Below are 20,576 nucleotides of genomic sequence, written 5' to 3' on the forward strand. Positions count from 1 at the left end.
CTTGGTTAAGAGGGAGCATATATAAGAGGGGACTCTGACCTGTTGAGACCTATTTGTTCTTTTAAAAGGATAAAATCCTAGTTTTGAACAATTACTGAAAAAGGATTATATTCGGAACCAATTAGAGACTAAATGTATTTCGTCATTCGTGATCTGACCGGTGTACAATAGTTAAATTTTAAGCCGGATTAACTTTGGAATATATTATAACATTGAGAGTGCAGACATATATGGACTTTAAAGCTGTTTTTTATGATTGCATATGAAATCTTGGTGGATTTTTTTTTTACCTGGATAATGGATTAATTTCGGCTATGTTTTGAACCACGACTGTTTTGGGCTAAGCTAAGTAAAATGACAATGTTTTTGCATTCAGCTATTCTTAATTTTATCCAATCAAACATTCGATTGGGTATTGATGGTGAAGTTATTATTAGTCATGCAGTGGAGTTTTTTCCTGAAAATATTCTCAAAGATGCTAAAGGTGATTTTTGGGCAGAAATATATCTTCGTAGCAAAACAGCACCAAGGAGACAAGATGATAATACCTCCGCTCGGCATGTGAAAGATATGATTGATTTGCTTCGGAAGCGCGAAAATTGAGCAGTTATCAGTGCAAACGTGTGTATTCATTTCACCCACTGAAGTTCCTGTAATTCCTGCTGTTGCTTATCACAAAATTGCTTCCAAAATTTGTGCTCTGGGTAGTACCCTTGACTTCATCAAAGAAAAGATAACAGCTTATGATTTAAATTTTCCGTCACTTCTCATTCCTTATGCTAGTCCTCATATTGAAAGCACTGCCAACGCTATCATTTTAAAAGGGCCTACTAAACTTGACGACCCTTCAAAACGGGCTCATGCTATTAATAAAATCCCTGGCCATGAAGCTATTCACAACATAAACCCTTCTGGCGATAAGCTGTTTGTTCAGATTAGTCAATCTGCAGCAAAGATTTTCAGTGATGCGGTTCCAATCGTATTGAATAGCTGTGTAGAAGAGCAGAGTAGAATATTTTTATTTATAACACATACATAAATAAATGTCACAAAACAGCGCACATGCCTGGTGGCATACTTTAACGCTGAAAATATTGCCAACAAAAATACACAGCCAGTTTCTAACTAAATTTTACAACAACGAAAAAAAAAACCCTAATGAACAAAATGCCGCTTGTTGCTGCATTCTCGAACTGATGCTGGAATTGAGTTCCAGATTTTTGGCCCAGTGTGACGGATGCTGAATCCCGCTCTCGATGTCGGGCGAATTTCGCACGAAAAGTCTGAACGACGCGTAGAAAAGAACGTCATGATGCAAGAAAAGAAATTTCATGGCGCTGTTAAGGGGGTGCCCGCTAATTATGATGCGAAGGTCTTGAAGCAGTGTGAAGATGTCGTTGACACTGATAGTCAGAGGAAATCTCTGGCTGTCAAAATTAACTTTACTAATTCTGTAGCCCAGAGTATTAGCCTACGACTCGAGCTGCAGGTGGGTTATGAATCATTCCGGGTCTCTGAATTCCTGCGCCCGCTCTGTTGCTGTCATAATTGTCAATCTCCCAACCACATGAAAACCAAATGCGATAAGCCAACAAAATGCAGCCGCTGTGCCGGCTCTCATGTATCATCCCGTGATTCCCCCTGTGTTTTTGATCCAAAATGCGCTAATTGTGAGGGTAATCACGCATTGTACAGCCTAAAATGTCGTATTCTGCGTGATGTCTTAAGCAAACGTATGATTCCGAAATGAATGTCGAATTATCCGTCTCAATCTGCTCTTTTAATATCAATGGCACGACAGATAAAGATGGCTCATTAAATCAAAAAATGAATGATTTTGATGTTTTGTTTTTGCAAGAACATTTACTTCCCGCCATCTCCGTTAACTCTCTACGAAGAAGTAGCCACCATATTGTCTTTACCACCAATGCCCGGAAAACAAAAGGCCGATCTTCTGGGGGCCTTGCATGTGTTATCTAACGATTAACTACTCCTTTGTCACCTATCTTATTTCATTCCTCTGATAATATTATGGCAATAAGACTTGGTCACCTTGTATTTATAAATGTATATCTTCCCTGCGACCAGAAACGTCTAGCTTCACTTACTAAGTTTTCTAATGCCTGCTCATCCCTTAAAACTCTGTTATGCAATATTAAAAAGCATAGATATCGTTGGCTATTGATTGGGGACTTCAATTGTGATGTGCATACCTCCTCTACTCGTACCAACTTAGTTTTAGATTCATTGCCTATTGGTTACCGCATAGTACCCAAAGCTCTTAATTACAGTTATATTCATAATAGTGGTACTGTGACCAATATTGGTCATTGTATTTGCTCTGCCGATTTTCCCTGTTCTGTCGTTAATGTTGACGAAGACGAACGTGATTTTGACCACCTTCCCCTTTCACTTACTTTGACATTAACCGCTGATCAATCTGATCATCCTTGTGCTGCTAATAAAAAATGGTGTATGAAACGAGAGTGGAGCAAAGCCAATTGGCCTTTATATAGTTTTACCCTAACAGCTCTGTTGTCCTGTATCAAGATCCCTTTTAATCTACTGTGCACTGGTGTTTTTTCGCCAAAAGCCAGAGTGCAACTGAATGTTTATTACCTTCACTTAGTTAAGTGCATGAAACAAGCTGAGAATCTGGCTGTCCCCCTTGTCCGGGTTAAACTCAAAATTCGAAGTCCAATTTGGAAAGAAGACCCGAGTCTTAAAGCCGTCAAAAATCATGCTAAACTCAGGCTTTGCATCTGAATTGTCTGTGGGCGGCCCTTGCGAGGCCAAGTGTTTGATATAAAAAGTAAGACAAAAGCGGAGTTTAAACGGTATCTTCGTTTGGTTCGATATAATGGTGCTGAGTTCCCTAAAAGTGCAGTACAATGGAATGAAGTCATTAATACGTCGAAATTTAATTCGTTAGGGACCAGTGATGTTATCCCAGATTCGTCTTGGCTTAGGTATTATAAAAATATTTTTTGTAAGATTGAGTATAGTGTTCATTATCATTTTCAGTGCTTAGTTTCTAAATTTCTGCCACCTAAAGTTTTGCAACGTCATGTTTTTCCCGTCTCAACTAAAAGTATTGTTAATCGTATGCTTAAATTTAAGTCTAAATCGAGTGATCTTGATGGGATTAACGCTCACCATTTACGTTGTGATTGTCCGGCACTAGTCTCAGCTCCAGTTACTTTTTCAGTTCTGTTTATGTTTGTCAGTGGTGCCTGATTCCTTCCTTTGCGGAACGGTAACTTCGATTCTTAAACGCGGAAGAGACCCTTTTGATTGCAGTTCATATAGGCCCATCACTGTTGCTTGCAATATTAGTAAGGTTTTTGAATATGTTCTGCTCCCATATATTATTGAACGAACTGCGAAAGACTCAAACCAATTTGGATTTCAACCTCATATTGGGTGTCAACATCCGCATAAGGCTTTAGCTTCAACTCTTTATGATGCCCAGTCTAAAGGTTATGAATTACATATTTGCGCTTTGGATTTATCTAAAGCCTTCGATAGTATTTGCCATGCACAAATGTGGCACTCTTTGTCAGAGTTTGGAGTGAACCCTTCTGTCATTCATGTACTTAAATTTTGGTATAGTAATTCGTTTCTTCGTTTAAAATCTGGTAGAGGGTACTGCGGTAATATACCAGTTCAATCTGGAGTACGACAGGGTGGGGTGCTATCACCTTATCTATTTAATGCTTGCATTCAAAATGTGTTATTTGGAATCAAGCCATCGTATTTTTATAATTTATCTGATGTGTCTTATATTGCGTATTTGATAGACCTGCTAGTTATAAGCTGAACCAAGTCTACTTCTGCATTATCTGTGCAACGTGTTTTTATTATGTTTTGGTATGTTGGTATCATTATGAATTTTGTTAAATGCGAATTTTTAGTCTTCAATCCCAAATCATCAGCTCGTAATTTGTCCTTGTGGATCCTCAGTAATTCGCAATGTTACGAGTTTATGGTGGTTAGGAATTAGTATTTGTTCTACACTCACTTGTTTGCGACTTCAATTTCTGAGAGATGTTAAAGAAAAGTTGAAGATCGGATATGCGAAAATTGTACCTAACCGTGGAAAATATTCACATGAGCTTTAGCTGAAATGTATTCCACATATTGTGACCATTCTGTCTTGTTTTTAAGTGGAATGTATTCGTTATTGAATAAGAATGATTTGCGCCAGATCCGTATCGCTTATTTTAGATATAGCAAATTTTTACTGCACCTTCCCACTTCATTTCATAATACACGTATTACTGAGAAGTATGGTGCTACTGACATTATCCAATCGTTTCAGTTACTTACTATTAACTTAACTAGACATCCCATTGTGCCCCTAGGCCCAAACCATAATACTATCCGTGTGTTTTTGTCTGTGATTGATGTTTGAGTTATCTATATATTAGTGTATTTGATTTTTTTCCCTTTTTAGTGTACTTTACTCCGCTTGTTTTGTATAAAAGTGGGTTATAAATAAATTATTTATTATTATACCCTAACAATCTTGTTTTTTTATTTTTCTTGTTTACATAGTAAATTTGCCGAAAAACCTATCGTTCGACCAGCATTAATAAAGAAAAAAAAAACAGTGGTAAAGTCTTTGTGAGGACCGGAGAAAAACACCTTGCACCCTCCCCCAAACCACATCAGACAATATGTCTGATTTCTGAACATGAAGACGAAGTGACAAAACATGAAGATGAAGAACAAGCAAATATTTCGACAAGGACCACCGCCAAATCGTCCTCAGTGCACTGATGACGACTTGGCGGGGGTCCTTGTCGAAATATTTGCTTGTTCTTCGTCTTCATGTTTTGTCACTGGCTGACAAAATCCTCGTTTTCTCACCTTTTTTTATTTTATTTTTCATTTACTATTTCCTTTCCTCTCTTAGTTTCATTTGTCAATGTATTTATTGTGATGATCTAAAACCAATTGGGCTTCTGATTGTAAAATACTTTGGAAAAGTTACCCGTTGTATAAGCTTACATGATTGGCCGGGTGCTACGGTTACTTAACACTTATATAAAGTGAGATTATAACGAGATAATTGTCTAATCGGTAACACATACACACTCTTCTTACAAATATGTTCACCTCAACAATAAAAACAAAAATATTAATAATAAAAGTAAAATAATCCAAATGTGTCGTATAATAGCTACGCAAGATGATTATGTTGTTACTTTTTAGTTTGAAGTCGATTGACCTGGTTTGCATGAAGAAACTGGATTCAAAAGTTAACATTATACCCATCATTGCCAAAGCTGACACTATTTCCAAGCCTGAATTGGAAAAGTTCAAGGTAAGTTAATGCCTCGGGTTTCATTTAAATGAGCTTTTTGCACCCTTTCGTCACCAGTTGAATATAAAAAATATCGACAAAATTTGGATAACACCTAATAAGTATCCTAGTCATTTTTCTGATATTTTTTTTAATGTCTGTTATGAAATGGTTATATTTATTTGCCAGTACCACAATATTTCGGTATTTTTGAAGTGAATATAAAAGCCCAATTTTTGGAAATTTTATTTGCTTTCTAGGATTTGATAATCGATTTTCTAAACTGAAATTTGCGATTTTTAGATTAGAATATCTCTGAATTACTCCTAAATTGCTGAAATATTAATAAATTTGGTGTATTTTTAATTACCATTTTTTCTTTTAAATTAAAATAGCTTTTTGAATTTTTCTTCTTCCTATGTAAGCAACATTGCCAAGTTTCAAAGGAGCGCAAACACTAACAAGATGCTTTTTGCATCATCAATTTTTTTATATAAATTTTTGTTGGTGCTATATGAATAATTAAGTACCCAGTTAAAGTAAGGAGCTCCATTAAATAAGTTAGCAGTGACAGCTAGAACCAAAACAAAACGAAAAATAACCTTCTGAGAATTAAGAATTTGTAATTTGAGTGTAAGATTCTTTATGTGAGAGATTCTAGAATAATTTGCTCTCAACCCAATATAAACCAGGTCAACTCAAGCTGTTAAACTACTTCAAGTCTTACAAGCTAACACCCAACTCAAAGAGTTTGTGAATCACAGCCTTTCAGTGAGTGTAGAACTTGGGGTTTTAGTCAGATATTTGAATGCCTAAAATGAAAAAGGTAACTCCAGCAAGCTTAGAGATTTATCTAAATAGTAATATAAGATTCTTTTATTAACCAAAATAGCAAACGGTAACACAGGTACGTCAAATATATAGTCAGACTGATACTATATCTTTCAGTCATAAAATTGTACTATCAGCGTAGTATACAGTAGTAAGTAAGTAAGTAATTTTATTTGTAACCCGCAATATAAAATAAATGAGGAGTGAAAAAAAAGAAAAAAAAATATTATCCACAAGGAAATAATAAGGAAAACACAACATAAATAACTTAACAATATCCATAGAATCACTAATCTGGAAAAAAAAATAAGTGAGGGGGTCACTGGCACATATCTTCCTTGGAATATTGGTCCTCAGATCCTTAGCAATGTTGTCAAGGAGTACTAGAGGGTCGATAAGTCCAAAATGAGACATAATCTTGTGATTTCTGTAAAACCTTGACAAATATAGCAGGAATTTACAATATTTAAAATAGCCTCTCCTTAGCTGAAGACGGTCCTTTTTGCGCATTAGAGGCTGTAAACCGGAAAGAAAAAGAATTGCAGGAGAACAAAACTATGGTAAAGTTTACATACGCCTCGGCGGCTTTACCTCCCTCTATTAGGCGAGATTTTACCATATGGGAATAGAATACACTGCAGAGCACTAGCAACCAGAGACGAGCATGTAGTCGAAAGTGTATTAGAAAAAGGAATACCAAGCCATTTCAACTTTGAGACACACTTGAGTAGCATTAAACCCACATGTAAAGGTGGAGCAGGGTTAGAAGCATTAAAACACAGAAACTCGCATTTTGAAGCATTTACAGAAAGCCCAATCATACTCAAAGCATTAATCAGAACATTTAGATTCTTTGTGAGGCCTGACCTAGTATGACTAACTAGCAGAACATCATTAGCATAGGCAATGACTAACAGCAGTATTTTCTAAAAACACAGTTGGAGACAGCATTTGCAAACAGTCCACAAGCACAGTTTTAAAAATATATGGAGATAGCACACCACCTTGCCTGACTCCCATCTTTACTGAGATAGACTCTGATATATCAGACATCCATTTTAACCAAACCAACGAATTGGAATACCAATATTGAGAAACTTTCACTAAAGAAGAATTAACTCCTGCTTTAACTAAGCAGTGAAGCGCTTGTGAATGTACAACGTTGTCAAAAGCGCCCGAGATATCAACCGAGCAAAAATAAAGTGGCCTTTTTTGCCGAGACTAGCAACTGACCAAGTATACGATGGGCTTAAGAACAACCAAAACCGGCTCTGAACCCAACTTGACAATTAGTAATATTACATTTAGTCCAAACTACAGGTAATGCGGCATACTTGAACAGCTTGCTCATGAAGCAGGACACTGTAATTGTTCGATAACTGGAAAACTGATCTGCGCCCTTTCCTTTTTTCAAAACGGATGTTACGATTCCCGAAAGAAAACTATCTGGAACTAACGACTGGGCTAAACACCTCTGGAATAGGAGCTGAATGTGTGTTAGCAATAACGGACACTTAATGGTGAAGTGATTGTAACACAGACCATCCATATCAGGAGCACTTGATTTCTTAACGCTCTTAAAAGCCCGATAGATATCACCACTAGATATTGACAATATATGAACTTGCTGAAGAACTCGAGGAACAGTATTATGCAATAAGGAAGAAAATATGGACTGGATAAAATGATTAAATGTAGAAAAAACATGAGTAAAATGAGCAACAAAATCACTGATTTTGATAATCGAAACGGTAGCAGGCACACACTTGCTGCTAATAATTACATTGGACCAAGACTTCTGATCCGAGGGACCATCCAAACCATTCAGGTGGGCTTGACGCAATGAAGGTCTAAACTGACGTTTCAAATTTTGCTTCATTTTAAATACTTCACCAGACTTGGGCCAATCACAAGCAATCCAAAGGCGAAGCCGAAACTTCGCGCGTTGTCTAGCTTTTTTCACTTCTGGGCACACATTCCATAACGATTTTCTGGTGCCAAATCTAACACGTTCAACAGGAAATGAAACTGAAGCAGCTGACTTCAAACAATGCACGATATGGTAATAGTAACAATTTAAATCAATCCTAGCTGTCGGTGACCTTACAGAGGTTTGTAAAAGGTGAAAAGGCACTTTCAGGCTTGATAATAACGAGCAAAGAATATACAAATAAACTTCAGAATTTAATCGTTCCCCGTTTGGCTTATCAAACCATTTATTATGATTACAAAAATGATTATAAGCCAGTAGAGCAGGCGACTCAATTTCAAAAGTTAAAGGCAAGTGATCATCCTCAATTTTATCATCCAAAACAATGACAGGAGGAATCACGAGAAATCCACTTGAAACTATAATATGATCAAGGTTTGATCTAGAACCATCACGGTTATAAATGTTGGTAAACTTTTTATCTTTATTGACTAACTGATAGCCACTAGGCAAAGCATCAAAAAACAGGTCACTTCTTTCAGACTGGGGCAGAAGATTGGCATTAATATCACCAGCCAAAATCCAATTTAATCCCTGATTGGTCACTCTTAGCATAAGTATCCTAAGTCGCTTACAAGAACCAGTGAAGACAGATAGGGAAGGAATTTTCTTACGAATGCATGGCATAAAGACATTGATGAGGACTATATTACCGCATTTTATTGCCAGTAAATTATGATCAGAAGAAATAAGCTCAGGTTTCTTTGCGAGGCGAACTAAAGTTGCAAGGCCCCCAGAGGGTCGACCGCGCGTTTTTTTAGCTTCTGGTACAAACGTGTGGTGGGTAGGTGACCGTTTAAGAGTATCTGTATTGGCTTTAGTTAGAAAATGTTCCTGCAGGAAAACTATATCATAATCAAGAAGGTCATCAATAAGAAGATATTTGTCTTTGGTTCCGTTAATATAAAGTGAAACAAAGCGAAATTTGTTGCCACTAATAATCATAATTTATCCTTATTCAGAGCTTTTTTTACACTGGGCATCTGAGACTATAGGAAACATGATTTCCCCCGCAGTTGGCGCAATTCGGGCTTTCAGTACAAGGATTATCACATGTGTTACGATGTCCAGCAGCGCACCAAGAACACTTTTGATTAGTCGATGGGAGTGGGCAATTTCCGACAATGTGGTTCGGCGATTGACAACGGTAACATCTAGGAGGTCACTTCTGAAAACGTCTAATTTTAAAAAGCTCGTATCCCAAACACAAACCCTCAATTGTAGCTTTATTTAAGGCAGCATCGTCTAGAAATTCAAGGCGGAAGTATCCGGAACTTCCAATTTTAGTTGCATCAACGGGACCGAAAATCATACTAATAAGCTCTGATTTTTGCACAACAACAGGGATGTTACTCACAATACCAAGCACTTTTTGATTAAGGACATGAGTGGTTACACTTAGCTGACTAGCTTCAGCGGTGACAAGAGAGACGGCTGAGGCTTTATATTGGGTATGGACTGCTCACCTTTTCTTGAAAGCATCGGATCTCACCCTTACGATACCATCCAGGGTATCAAGGGTTTCTTTGAGCTCAATAGGATCTTTGAGGTCAGTAGGTGGGTTTTTTAGAATAACAGCGTAGGACGGTTTTGAAGAGACAGAGCACTCTTGCATTAACGACGGAGGACATCCTGGACAATTGTTCCAGGCAGAAGAGTTCTCACACACTCAGACAAAGAGCTTAGCTCAGACAAACAGGAGTTTAAACGGCAACTCAACGCACAAAAAGCATCGGCAGGAATGAGTGGTACTTCACTAGGGTGGCGGATAACAAAGACTGACAGACCAACATCATCAGCATCATACTTTGCGGTAGTATCGATAATATTAGAGACTATATTAATAAACGCATTTGTACCCACTCTCATAGGCTGAATTTCCCCAGGAGGGCAAAACTGGAAGATTTGCCTCCTTGCTTCAGAGACCTGTGTAAGCGTGAAAAATTTAGACGTATGCTTCTTAATAATATCTGGAGAAAAGCCTTTTTTGATACTGTTGTGGACAAAATTCAGAACAAGTCAATAGACAAGCATTCCAGCGGTCCACGCCATCAGCGTCGAATGCTGAATACATACAGAATGCAGGAACCTAGGAACAAAGGAAGTGTAAGGACCCCCTCAACTGTCCCCCGCAATTTACGGGTAACTTAATACCGGCGGGTACAATATGTCGCTTGCGGGAGCCTCCTTCCCCTCTTCTGCTAGTTCCCAGTACGCTTCTTACCGATAAGAAATAAAAAATGGCGCTATAGAAAGTTGATACTATAGATGACGTGCCAATATACCCGAGAAAAAAGATGGCGCTGAAGAAAATACCCAGGGGAAAGGGCTTATTCTAATAATTGGAGAAGGTCATACAAACACTACTTGACAAAAAATCTATCTTTAGAGAGTAAACAACAACAGGAAAAGACCTCAAAATAATTCAGAAACTTTTTCAAGTTACCAGCAAAGATGCAAACTCAGACGCAATAGCGTTGAATATACTATAGATGGCATTCTTATTTTTTTTGTAGTGTAGTAGTGTAGTATAGTGCATAAAATTATAGTATGTATTATCAGTCTTCCAGACTTATAATACATTTCCAGTCAAAATTTTAAAAGTATTTTTTGCGTGTAGATTTCGTTTCAAAACTTAGAATGGACGGCACTGCCTGTAGCCAGAATTAAAGAACTATATTTTTAGCCTATAATTTTTAAGCTGTGTCGTCAGGGTTCAAAAAGTGTAGATCTGCAGTCTAAACTATAAAGGGATTCTTTCGTGTGTACCTACACCCCCCCCCCCCCTCCCTCACTTGACAACACTGAGAATGATGTAGCTTAAAGATTTCACTGAATATACTAATATTTAGAAAACTAGTTAATAAAGGAAGTGGTATAGATGGATATTTCCTAGGGGCAGTGACCTTTTCCATCGGGGCATGGGTCACTGTGGGTTCGTTTTCTGTGGTGGACCCCTTACAAGGAGACTTAATTTACTAAAAATTTATGCTCCTATACCAAAAATTTTTATGGAAAAAGCCACTTTACACTATGAGTACAGGACAAATGTTTTGTTTTCGGGACTTCTATCTACTTTTCTATTCTTTTTGCTCTAAGGTCGCTTCAAACAAATTTTTACAAAAATAGACCAGCTATTTTATAAAATATTTTTCATCTGCATTTGTTTTACGAGAAAAATTTTAATCGAGTAAAAAGAGTTAAGGTAAATAGTTCTTAGAAATAGGTATGAAACGTAAAATAAAGATTATAGAGCTCATTGGAACAGAAGAATTTCTTTACATTAATGTTTTACGGTGTGTCTTATTTAAGGAAAGCAAAATGTTATTTTTGACCACCATTTAGTTTTACATTGTCTGAATTTTTTTTGTGTATTTTCTTGTGCTTTAAAATTTTTTTCTTATATTGTCACCACAAAATATTCAGGAGGGAATTAGTCCCTTTTCCTCCCCTGTAGCCTCTACATGTTAAACAAAAAATTGAACCTGCACAATTTTGTTTCTGAGATTCTTTGTTGCAGCTATGTATAAATGATATAAAACTCTAGACTTCGCAGGCAAAAATAATGAATTAATTAAACCTCATTATTACTGTTTTTGTAGTAGAAAATTAGGCCAAAATTTACACTTTTCCAGCTGATGACAAGTTTGTTGCTGAGATCAGCAATTTTATGAATAAGTTGGTTTTCATTTGTTGTTGATTAGTAGTAGATTGAGTAGTTGATTGAGTAGAGAGTAATCACTATCAAGCGGTAGTAGAACAAAGCTACCTTACAGGGCAACAAAGCCATCGGGTACATGCCTCCTTAATTCTCGAGTTTTCAATTTTTATCATATTTTCCCATATTTTCGTGCAATTACATCCGAGGTTTCGTTTTTCCTAGTTTTAAACCTTCCCCAAGTGGGTTTTGAGGTACTCAGTTATGATTACGCTTAAATCTTAAATGAGCATCTAATATTTTTTGGTTTCGCAGGCCAAGATAATGAATGAATTGGTATCAAATGGGGTCAGAATCTACCGTTTCCCAACTGATGATGAGACTGTTGCTGATGTCAACTCTTCTATGAATAATTTAGTCCCCTTTGCTGTTTGTGGAAGCACGGATTTCGTCCGAGTTGGAAATAAAATGATGCGAGCAAGACAGTACCCGTGGGGGACAGTGCAAGGTATTTTGTCTTTTATTTATAACTTATCGTGAACACATAATTATTGGTAAAATTGTTACTAACCTTTTTTTCTGTTTCGATAGTCTAAAGAGGTCCTAAAATACTGCACTAGATGGATCTTTCCTAGGGACAGTGACCTTTTCCATCAGGGCATGGGTCACTGTGGGGTCGTTTTCTGTTGTGAACCCCTAACAAGGACACTTAATTTACTAAAAATTTACGCTCGTAGTCAAAGATTTTTAGTCAAAGTCTGTTAGAAAACGGAGCTCTGTTGTAGAAAACTATTGATGAATTTCAATCACAAAAAAATAGAAGTATGAAATTAGAGCGTATAAAGTCCTTCATTCAAGAATAAAACTTGAGGAAACATTCTGTATTTATTAGCTTTGTATGATTTTGATACCAGAAGTCTGAAACACTGATTTAAGTCTTTCGTGCATACGAAGGTCTCATGTTATCATCATATTCAGCAAGAGCACGCTGTAGACACCTGTCCAGTTCGTGCATATTTTTGAATGTGAAATTTTTTCGCTGAAGGCATATTTCGTATGAAAAAAATAAATAACTTAAGACAAGGGATAAAATAGAACTTACAAGTTATTCATTCAAGAAAATTCAAGTCTTTGATATATATGAAGGTTTCACTTTTTCATCATATTTAGGACGGGCACGCCGTAGACAACTGTCTAGTTCGTAAGGAAGAAAAGAATAAGAAACGAGATAATTTTCAGCATGTGAATAACAAATCATATGTTTTGACTAAGACCTCTGTCTTCAGTGGTAGCAAAGTGTTTCAAAAAAAGGTAAAGATCCTCGAGAGCCATCGCTGGCGCATAGAGCGTCGAATCGACGTTTCAGTTACGAGGTCTTTTTTACAGGAACAAAAAAAGACCTTGCTGCGGTGGGAATTGAACCAACCTTGCTGTGGCGGGAATTAAACCCCGGTTCCCGCATTGCCAAGCTTAGCGTCAATTCACTGTGCTGCAACAAGGTTAAAACGTGTAAACCAGACAATGAAAGAAAAACCTTTTTTGTTTGCTTTCTCTTTTCAATTATTTATCATTTTCTTCTTTTTTCTTATGTGATTTATAGCCAGTGTTGTCTGAAAACCTATTCAGAGGTAAATTCTCAACCACTTGTTTATTTTTACTCCTATTAAAGCTCTGGGTACATCATTGCTTTTTGGGCATCATTTCTTTAATATTTCATCGAGATCATTTACAAGCCAAATAAATAGAATGATGAGAATATTTTCATACCCATCTGTACTATAGTGTGAAGTGTTCACAATAATACCCCCCCCCCCCCGCTTAAACACATTTAATAAATTAACAAAAGTTCAGTTTAACGGTAATTGGCAAACCGTTTAGCGAATACAACGGACTATGGAACATAAACAAGATAAAAACTCTTTTGGGGGTTTCGAACCGAAATTATTTTACCTTGTGCGTGTTTTTAAGCATTGATATCCCTCGAGTGTAATTTCTTCATGCTTAAAGAACAATAAAATGACTTATTTTCTATTTTCAGAATTTGCAAGAATAAGTGGATTAAAATGAAAAAAATGGCATTGTATTGTAATTAAATAATATAGTATTGTCATACTAAATATTACGAAAGATAATTGAATTTTCCTCTTTCGCAATTCACAGTGAAACTCCTCAAGAAGAAGTAGATTATAATGAAAAGCTTGAATCTGCTCTTCAAATTTGAACTTTTTCATATTCAGTAAATATAATTATATATTAAACGGTTCTTTTCAGCCCTTGCTTTGATTTTATTGTCATAGGCTTGAAACTAGCGTCCGAAATGCGACAACCCAAACCAAATTTAGCCATACTTCGAAGTGGTCACACTCGTAACCAGAATGTGATTGTGCCCAAAAAGTAAGGATTTACCTCAGCATTCTATAATATAAATTCAGTTGTTGTATTTCTAATAATTTTTGCTTAAAACTACTTATCTCCTCCTGAATCTATAGTAGCATTATAATATGATATAATTTAAATTGGAATATCCGAGGACAATATACAAAAGTCGTGATTACATTCATCTAACTATAAAAGCATTAAGCTTGAAGCCAAACACTACGTACCTCTAATTTCAACTCCTCCGCCTTACCTCCGTCGTTTTCAATACAAAATTTCCTACCATAACAGTCATTTGTTGAGTTGCTGACGCAATGATACCAAGAAATAGCTTGCTAAAACTTTTCATCTAGCTCATTGACCCTAATTTGAGATAGCTCATGGGAAATCAGGAACAAATGGCCCAAACCGTCCTCTTCCGCATCGCAGAGCGCCAAATTTTTCTTTGCTTTATCACTTCCCCTAAAATTTGCAAAAGTTGCTTCCCCTCCGTTACTAGCAGACAGTTTACTCTCAATTGGGTCTGTATGCTAATACATTTAAGCAGAATATTGAACTTGAAATGAGTTTCTGTTCCATATCTAGATCTAACTGTCATACATCATACTAAACTTTTGGACAGGCCTAGTTCACACCACAATTTCTGGATTTATTACTTTTCTAGTCTTACTCTAATCATTCTCAGCAGACCTATTATATCTTCCCTTTGACCCATATCATAACTCTGTAAATATTTTCAAGAGCGAAAGTTAGGTATATTCAAGTTTATCGCTCTTAAAAAAAAACAGCACCCTAGCCAATTAAGGACAGAGCTCAAAGGAATACCAAAGCAATGCCTAGTGATTCTTGTAAGTCAGTTAGTGATATATCGGATATTGATTGATCTTTACTGTGTTTCTTTAAGCGAATCCTGGTTGCGTTATTGTAAACAGCTTTTCAACCACCAGATTTGATTTATCCAAAAAAGTCAGTTCAGTTGCGCATAGTTCACCTTTGAGCCTTACGGAGCAGTGGAAACTAGAGCTGCAGGAAACGTCAAAAGCACTGGGGGAGCTTTACCTGAAAAAGCCATAAAGAAATCACAGCTTGATAGATCTTTTGCTTATACTATAGTTTTCAAAGATCACTTCGTAGACTTTTGAAATCAACAGGCATTGATTTTTTTTTTACCATAAGAGGAAATTTGTTTTATGGGTCGATAGCTCCTGTCATATTTTGGAATGACTCCTTTTGAATTTCGAAAGTAGGGTGTACCCCTAAGTGATGAGATTGTCTTCAAATGTTGCTTTGAAATCTTTCAAATTCGAAAGACAAACACACTCCTGGAATTCACCTTTCGCCTAGAGCATGAAAGCAGTTATGAACTGTTTTAGAGACTGTGGTGTGAATGTTGTCTACAATAATTTCTGCACTCAGACACTGAGCTACAGCATGAGACATCCATCAACCTTCACAAAATTTCCAACGTCTTTTAAGTATGACTAAGAATTTACATTACTACAGGAGTTGCAAATAGTTCACCAAACTAATATCAGAGCCTCAAGGTGAACACTCAAAGTAGCTATATTTTGCTACCGATGGTAGATGGTAAAGACCTTGGAGTCTATTGTAAAATCACCATTGTTAATCCCAATCAATTGTCATTGACATTGACATTTAATTTTTGAAGACATTGACAGGTCAGCAAGCCCAAATGTCCTTTAAACCAATGGACCTAGTGTCCTTTAGTTAAAGGTAAGAATGTACTTTACGTTGTTTCAGGTATTGCAAACATCTCCTCAACCTAGTATCAGAGCGTCAAGGCAGGCAGAATGTGCGAGTCTCGCTCCAAATGTTGGATGATAAAGAGTTTGGAGTCAATTGTTGCTTCATCATTGTTAACCATAGTTAAATACTGGTAACTACAGTTAAACACACACAATGCCAGGCTAGTAAGCCAATGACACAATCTTGGTATGAAATCTGACAGGTAGACACACAGTTTTTGGTCCCCTGGTCGAAAAAAATGGGCCAGGAAGTGTAAACAGTAAGAACTAAGACCGATATTGAAGTGAGAATTGAGAAAAATTATTTGATGTTAAAATAGGTGGTATATGTAGTTGCTGTTGAGTAATCATAATACAAAATCTATGTTGAGTAGCTTTTATAAAAACCAGTATCCAGACAAAAAAATATACATGCACTCATGCTAAGTTACACATATAATTTATAATTATATACATAATTACACATAATTTAGTATCATTTTCTTTCTTACGAAGTTCCTACTTCTTCTATATAACAAACAGATCTATATTCCATTATATCATGAAATCGCCTAGAGATTCAATCAGGAATTAAACATCTAAAAAAGCGAAGAAAAGCTCTCTAAACCATGATCCTTCTCCCCAAATCTCGGGCAAATAACTTTTGCTTCTGGACCTCCTCTCAAACTAAAAAAAAAACGAAGAAAAGCTCTCTAAACCATGATCCTTCTCCCCAAATCTCGGGCAAATAACCTTTGCTTCTGGACCTCCTCTCAAACTCTAAAAAAAAAAAACGAAGAAAAGCTCTCTAAACCATGATCATTCTCCCCAAATCTCGGGCAAATAGCCTTTGCTTTTGGACCTCTCAAACTAAAAAAAAAAAAAAAAAAAAACGAAGAAAGGCTCTCTAAACCATGATCTTTCTCCCCAAATCTCGGCCAAATAACCTTTGCTTCTAGAGCTCCTCTCAAACTCTTAAAAAAACGAAGAAAAGCTCTCCAAACCATGATCTTTCTCCCAAATCTCGGGCAAATAACCTTTGCTTCTGGATCTCCTCTCAAACACTAAAAAAAAAAAACGAAGAAAAGCTCTCTAAACCATGATCCTTCTCCTCAAATCTCGGGCAAATAACCTTTGCTTCTGGACCTCCTCTCAAACTAAAAAGAAAAGCTCTCTAAACCATGATCCTTCTCCCCAAATCTCGGGCAAATAACTTTTGCTTCTGGACCTCCTCTCAAACTAAATAAAAAAAAAATGAAGAAAAGCTCTCTAAACCATGATCCTTCTCCCCAATTCTTGGGCAAATAACCTTTGCTTCTGGACCTCCTCTCAAACTCTTAAAAAAAAACGAAGAAAAGCTCTCTAAACCATGATCCTTCTCCCCAAATCTCGGGCAAATAACTTTTGCTTTTGGACCTCCTCTTAAACTAAAAAAAAACGAAGAAAAGCTCTCTAAACCATGATCCTTCTCCCCAAATCTCGGGCAAATAACCTTTACTTCTGGACCTCCTCTCAAACTCTAAAAAAAAAACGAAGAAAAGCTCTCTAAATCATGACCCTTCCCCCCATATCTAGGGCAAATAACCTTTGCTTCTGGACCTCCTCTCAAACTCTAAAAAAAAACGAAAAAAAGCTCTCTAAACCATGATTCTTCTCCTCAAATCTCGGGCAAATAACCTTTGCTTCTGGATCTCCTCTCAAACTAAAAAAAAGAAGAAAAGCTCTCTAAACCATGATCCTTCTCCCCAAATCTCGGGTAAATAAACTTTGCTTCTGGACCTCCTCTCAAACTCATTAGAAGCTCTAACCAAAGTTTGATGATTTGGTTGTAAATTTTTATTTTCAATGTCAAATAATCCTGGTCAAATGTCGAATAATCCCTTGTAATAGTAGCGTATGTGTAGTATTTTACAGGCCTAATATATAAATGTTCAAGGGTTAACGGCTGTTATGCGGGTCGTAAGCCCTAAATTATCAGCCCGTAATATAAAAATCTGCATAATATTTTTAATATGTGTTTGTGGAGGTTTATGTCTTTTATTGTTTATATCAATATCCTTCTATATATCGCAAACATAGCGTTTCAAAGTTAGTTTTAAAAAAGAAGATACCTTTTTCTTTTTGGATTTTTGTTTTTTTTTTTCTAAAAAAAAAAACGAAGAAAAGCTCTCTAAACCATGATCCTTCTCCCCATATCTCGGGTAAATAAACTTTGCTTCTGGACCTCCTCTCAAACTCATTAGAAGCTCTAACCAAAGTTTGATGATTTGGTTGTAAATTTTTATTTTCAAGGTCAAATAATCCTGGTCAAATGTCGAATAATCCCTTGTAATAGTAGCGTATGTGTAGTATTTTACAGGCCTAATATATAAATGTTCAAGGGTTAACGGCTGTTATGCGGGTCGTAAGCCCTAAATTATCAGCCCGTAATATAAAAATCTGCATAATATTTTTAATATGTGTTTGTGGAGGTTTATGTCTTTTATTGTTTATATCAATATCCTTCTATATATCTCAAACATAGCGTTTCAAAGTTAGTTTTAAAAAAGAAGATACCTTTTTCTTTTTGTATTTTTGTTTTTTTTTTTTATAAAAAAAAAAACGAAGAAAAGCTCTCTAAACCATGATCCTTCTCCCCAAATCTCGGGTAAATAAACTTTGCTTCTGGACCTCCTCTCAAACTCATTAGAAGCTCTAACCAAAGTTTGATGATTTGGTTGTAAATTTTTATTTTCAAGGTCAAATAATCCTGGTCAAATGTCGAATAATCCCTTGTAATAGTAGCGTATGTGTAGTATTTTACAGGCCTAATATATAAATGTTCAAGGGTTAACGGCTGTTATGCGGGTCGTAAGCCCTAAATTATCAGCCCGTAATATAAAAATCTGCATAATATTTTTAATAAGTGTGTGTGGAGGTTTATGTCTTTTATTGTTTATATCAATATCCTTCTATATATCTCAAACATAGCGTTTCAAAGTTAGTTTTAAAAAAGAAGATACCTTTTTATTTTTGGATTTTCCTTAGATATACTATTTAGGCTTATAATTTTACCTATAAATAGAGGCTGGAGGGTTATTTCGAGGACTCCATCGCCTGTAAAAATTAAAATAGCCTATATTCACCCTTTTTTGTATCCTCCACCCCTCCCAAGTGAGATCTATTAAGGTCAGGTCATACCTGTATGCAACTACCATTTGCAACTGTTAGTTTATTATTTATTTCTGTTTTACATTTTTGTGTCACAAGAACTTATTACAAGCAAATAAATTGTCGAAATGAAATAGCTAAAGGTAGAAAAACAATGGAAGATAAATAAAGAATTGTTCTTAAATATATTATTATGTAGATTTTATTTGTCTTAAATGTTGTTTGTTTTTTATTATTATTTTTACATTTTTTTAATTGATGTTCCTTATTTTTACTTGTATATTTTTAATGTTATTTTATTTTTATTTAGTTGAGAATGAGGCTCACTGTGATTTCAATAAGCTCAGGGAAATGCTGGTTCGAACCAACATGGAGGATCTGAGGGAAACGACCCATATTAAGCATTACGAAGTCTATAGAAGGCATAGAATGGAACAGGTAATTAAGCTCTATATTTACTGAAATCAGAGTAAAGTGCTTAAAAACAATGTTAGTAGTTTGTGTAAAAAATGCAGATTTGTTTCGTTTCCCCCCTTAAATAAAAAATGGCTATTTATAAAGAAATGAAAAATTGAAATCATATTTGATGTAATAAATTGACAATATAACTGATCATTGACCTGTCCTTCTTAATACAAACTGGCTAAAATAAGTAATTATTATTATTTATTGGATAACCCGTCATACAAAAAAGGAAAAGACGGAGCAATAAACGAAAAAAAAGAGAAAAAAGAAGAAATACACATAAACTTAACAGTGATAGTAAACTTAGTGACGAACGCTGGAGCTAAGATCTAAATCAGTTCTTAGAACGAATTACAAAGACGAGAAAGAAGAACTCAATTATACATTGCACTGCAGGTACATGACATGTTTTTCTTTTTAAACTCCCAAGTACTGAACAAACATAAGCAATATGAGCATTGTTGCATCAAGCCGCAATTAGTAAAAAATTAACCCAAATCATCAGTGAATTAAAATACTCAGTAAAATTACATACATAATTACATACATAATAAAATTACATACATAAATTAAATAATTGGAGTAAGCAGTCGTGCATGACAACCATGCGCAATTTCAGTTTTATCCACAAGAATGACAATATCAACTAGTCTAAATGTGACAAGAAACAATTAAATGACACTTTCGCCCGCGGGTCTCGAAATCTGATCACTCTCAACAAATGATTCATTTATTCCGATATAAATAAATATCAGAAATAAGGAAATTATTCACTCACGGAATTTTTATTTCACTTAAAACAATATGTTTAAAAGTATGGATACTTTATAAACAGATAAATTATTAGTAATATACGCAATATATTATCAGAGAAAAATTGACACCAAGAATGAGAATAACCAGCGTCACTTAAATTGGAGTCATACGAAAAGAGACTAAATCATCAATCAGTTTAAAATTGCAACGCATGGCAAATTTGTGCAAGATAGATATCTAGCAACACCCGTATTTCATTTGCACCAGTCTGCGGATTTTTCATGAGCAGTTGGAACG

At 35.8% G+C, this 20,576-nt stretch overlaps 1 protein-coding gene across 2 annotated transcripts in view; it reads left to right on the forward strand.

Moving 5' to 3' along the window:
- Positions 1-20,576, forward strand: part of Septin2 (septin 2) — a 72,612-nt gene that overhangs the window by 31,784 nt on the left and 20,252 nt on the right. For both annotated transcript variants that reach the window (XM_089102889.1, XM_089102890.1), the window contains exons 5-7: positions 5,218-5,329; positions 12,103-12,295; positions 19,369-19,496. In XM_089102889.1, the coding sequence (XP_088959015.1) occupies positions 5,218-5,329; positions 12,103-12,295; positions 19,369-19,496 (433 nt within the window). The remainder of the gene's footprint in view (positions 1-5,217; positions 5,330-12,102; positions 12,296-19,368; positions 19,497-20,576) is intronic.

Source organism: Artemia sp. Qi Xiang Cuo, chromosome 17 (genome assembly GCF_049724085.1).
Source record: "Artemia sp. Qi Xiang Cuo chromosome 17, ASM4972408v1, whole genome shotgun sequence".
In the NCBI taxonomy this organism is placed as follows: Eukaryota; Metazoa; Arthropoda; class Branchiopoda; order Anostraca; family Artemiidae; genus Artemia; species Artemia sp. Qi Xiang Cuo.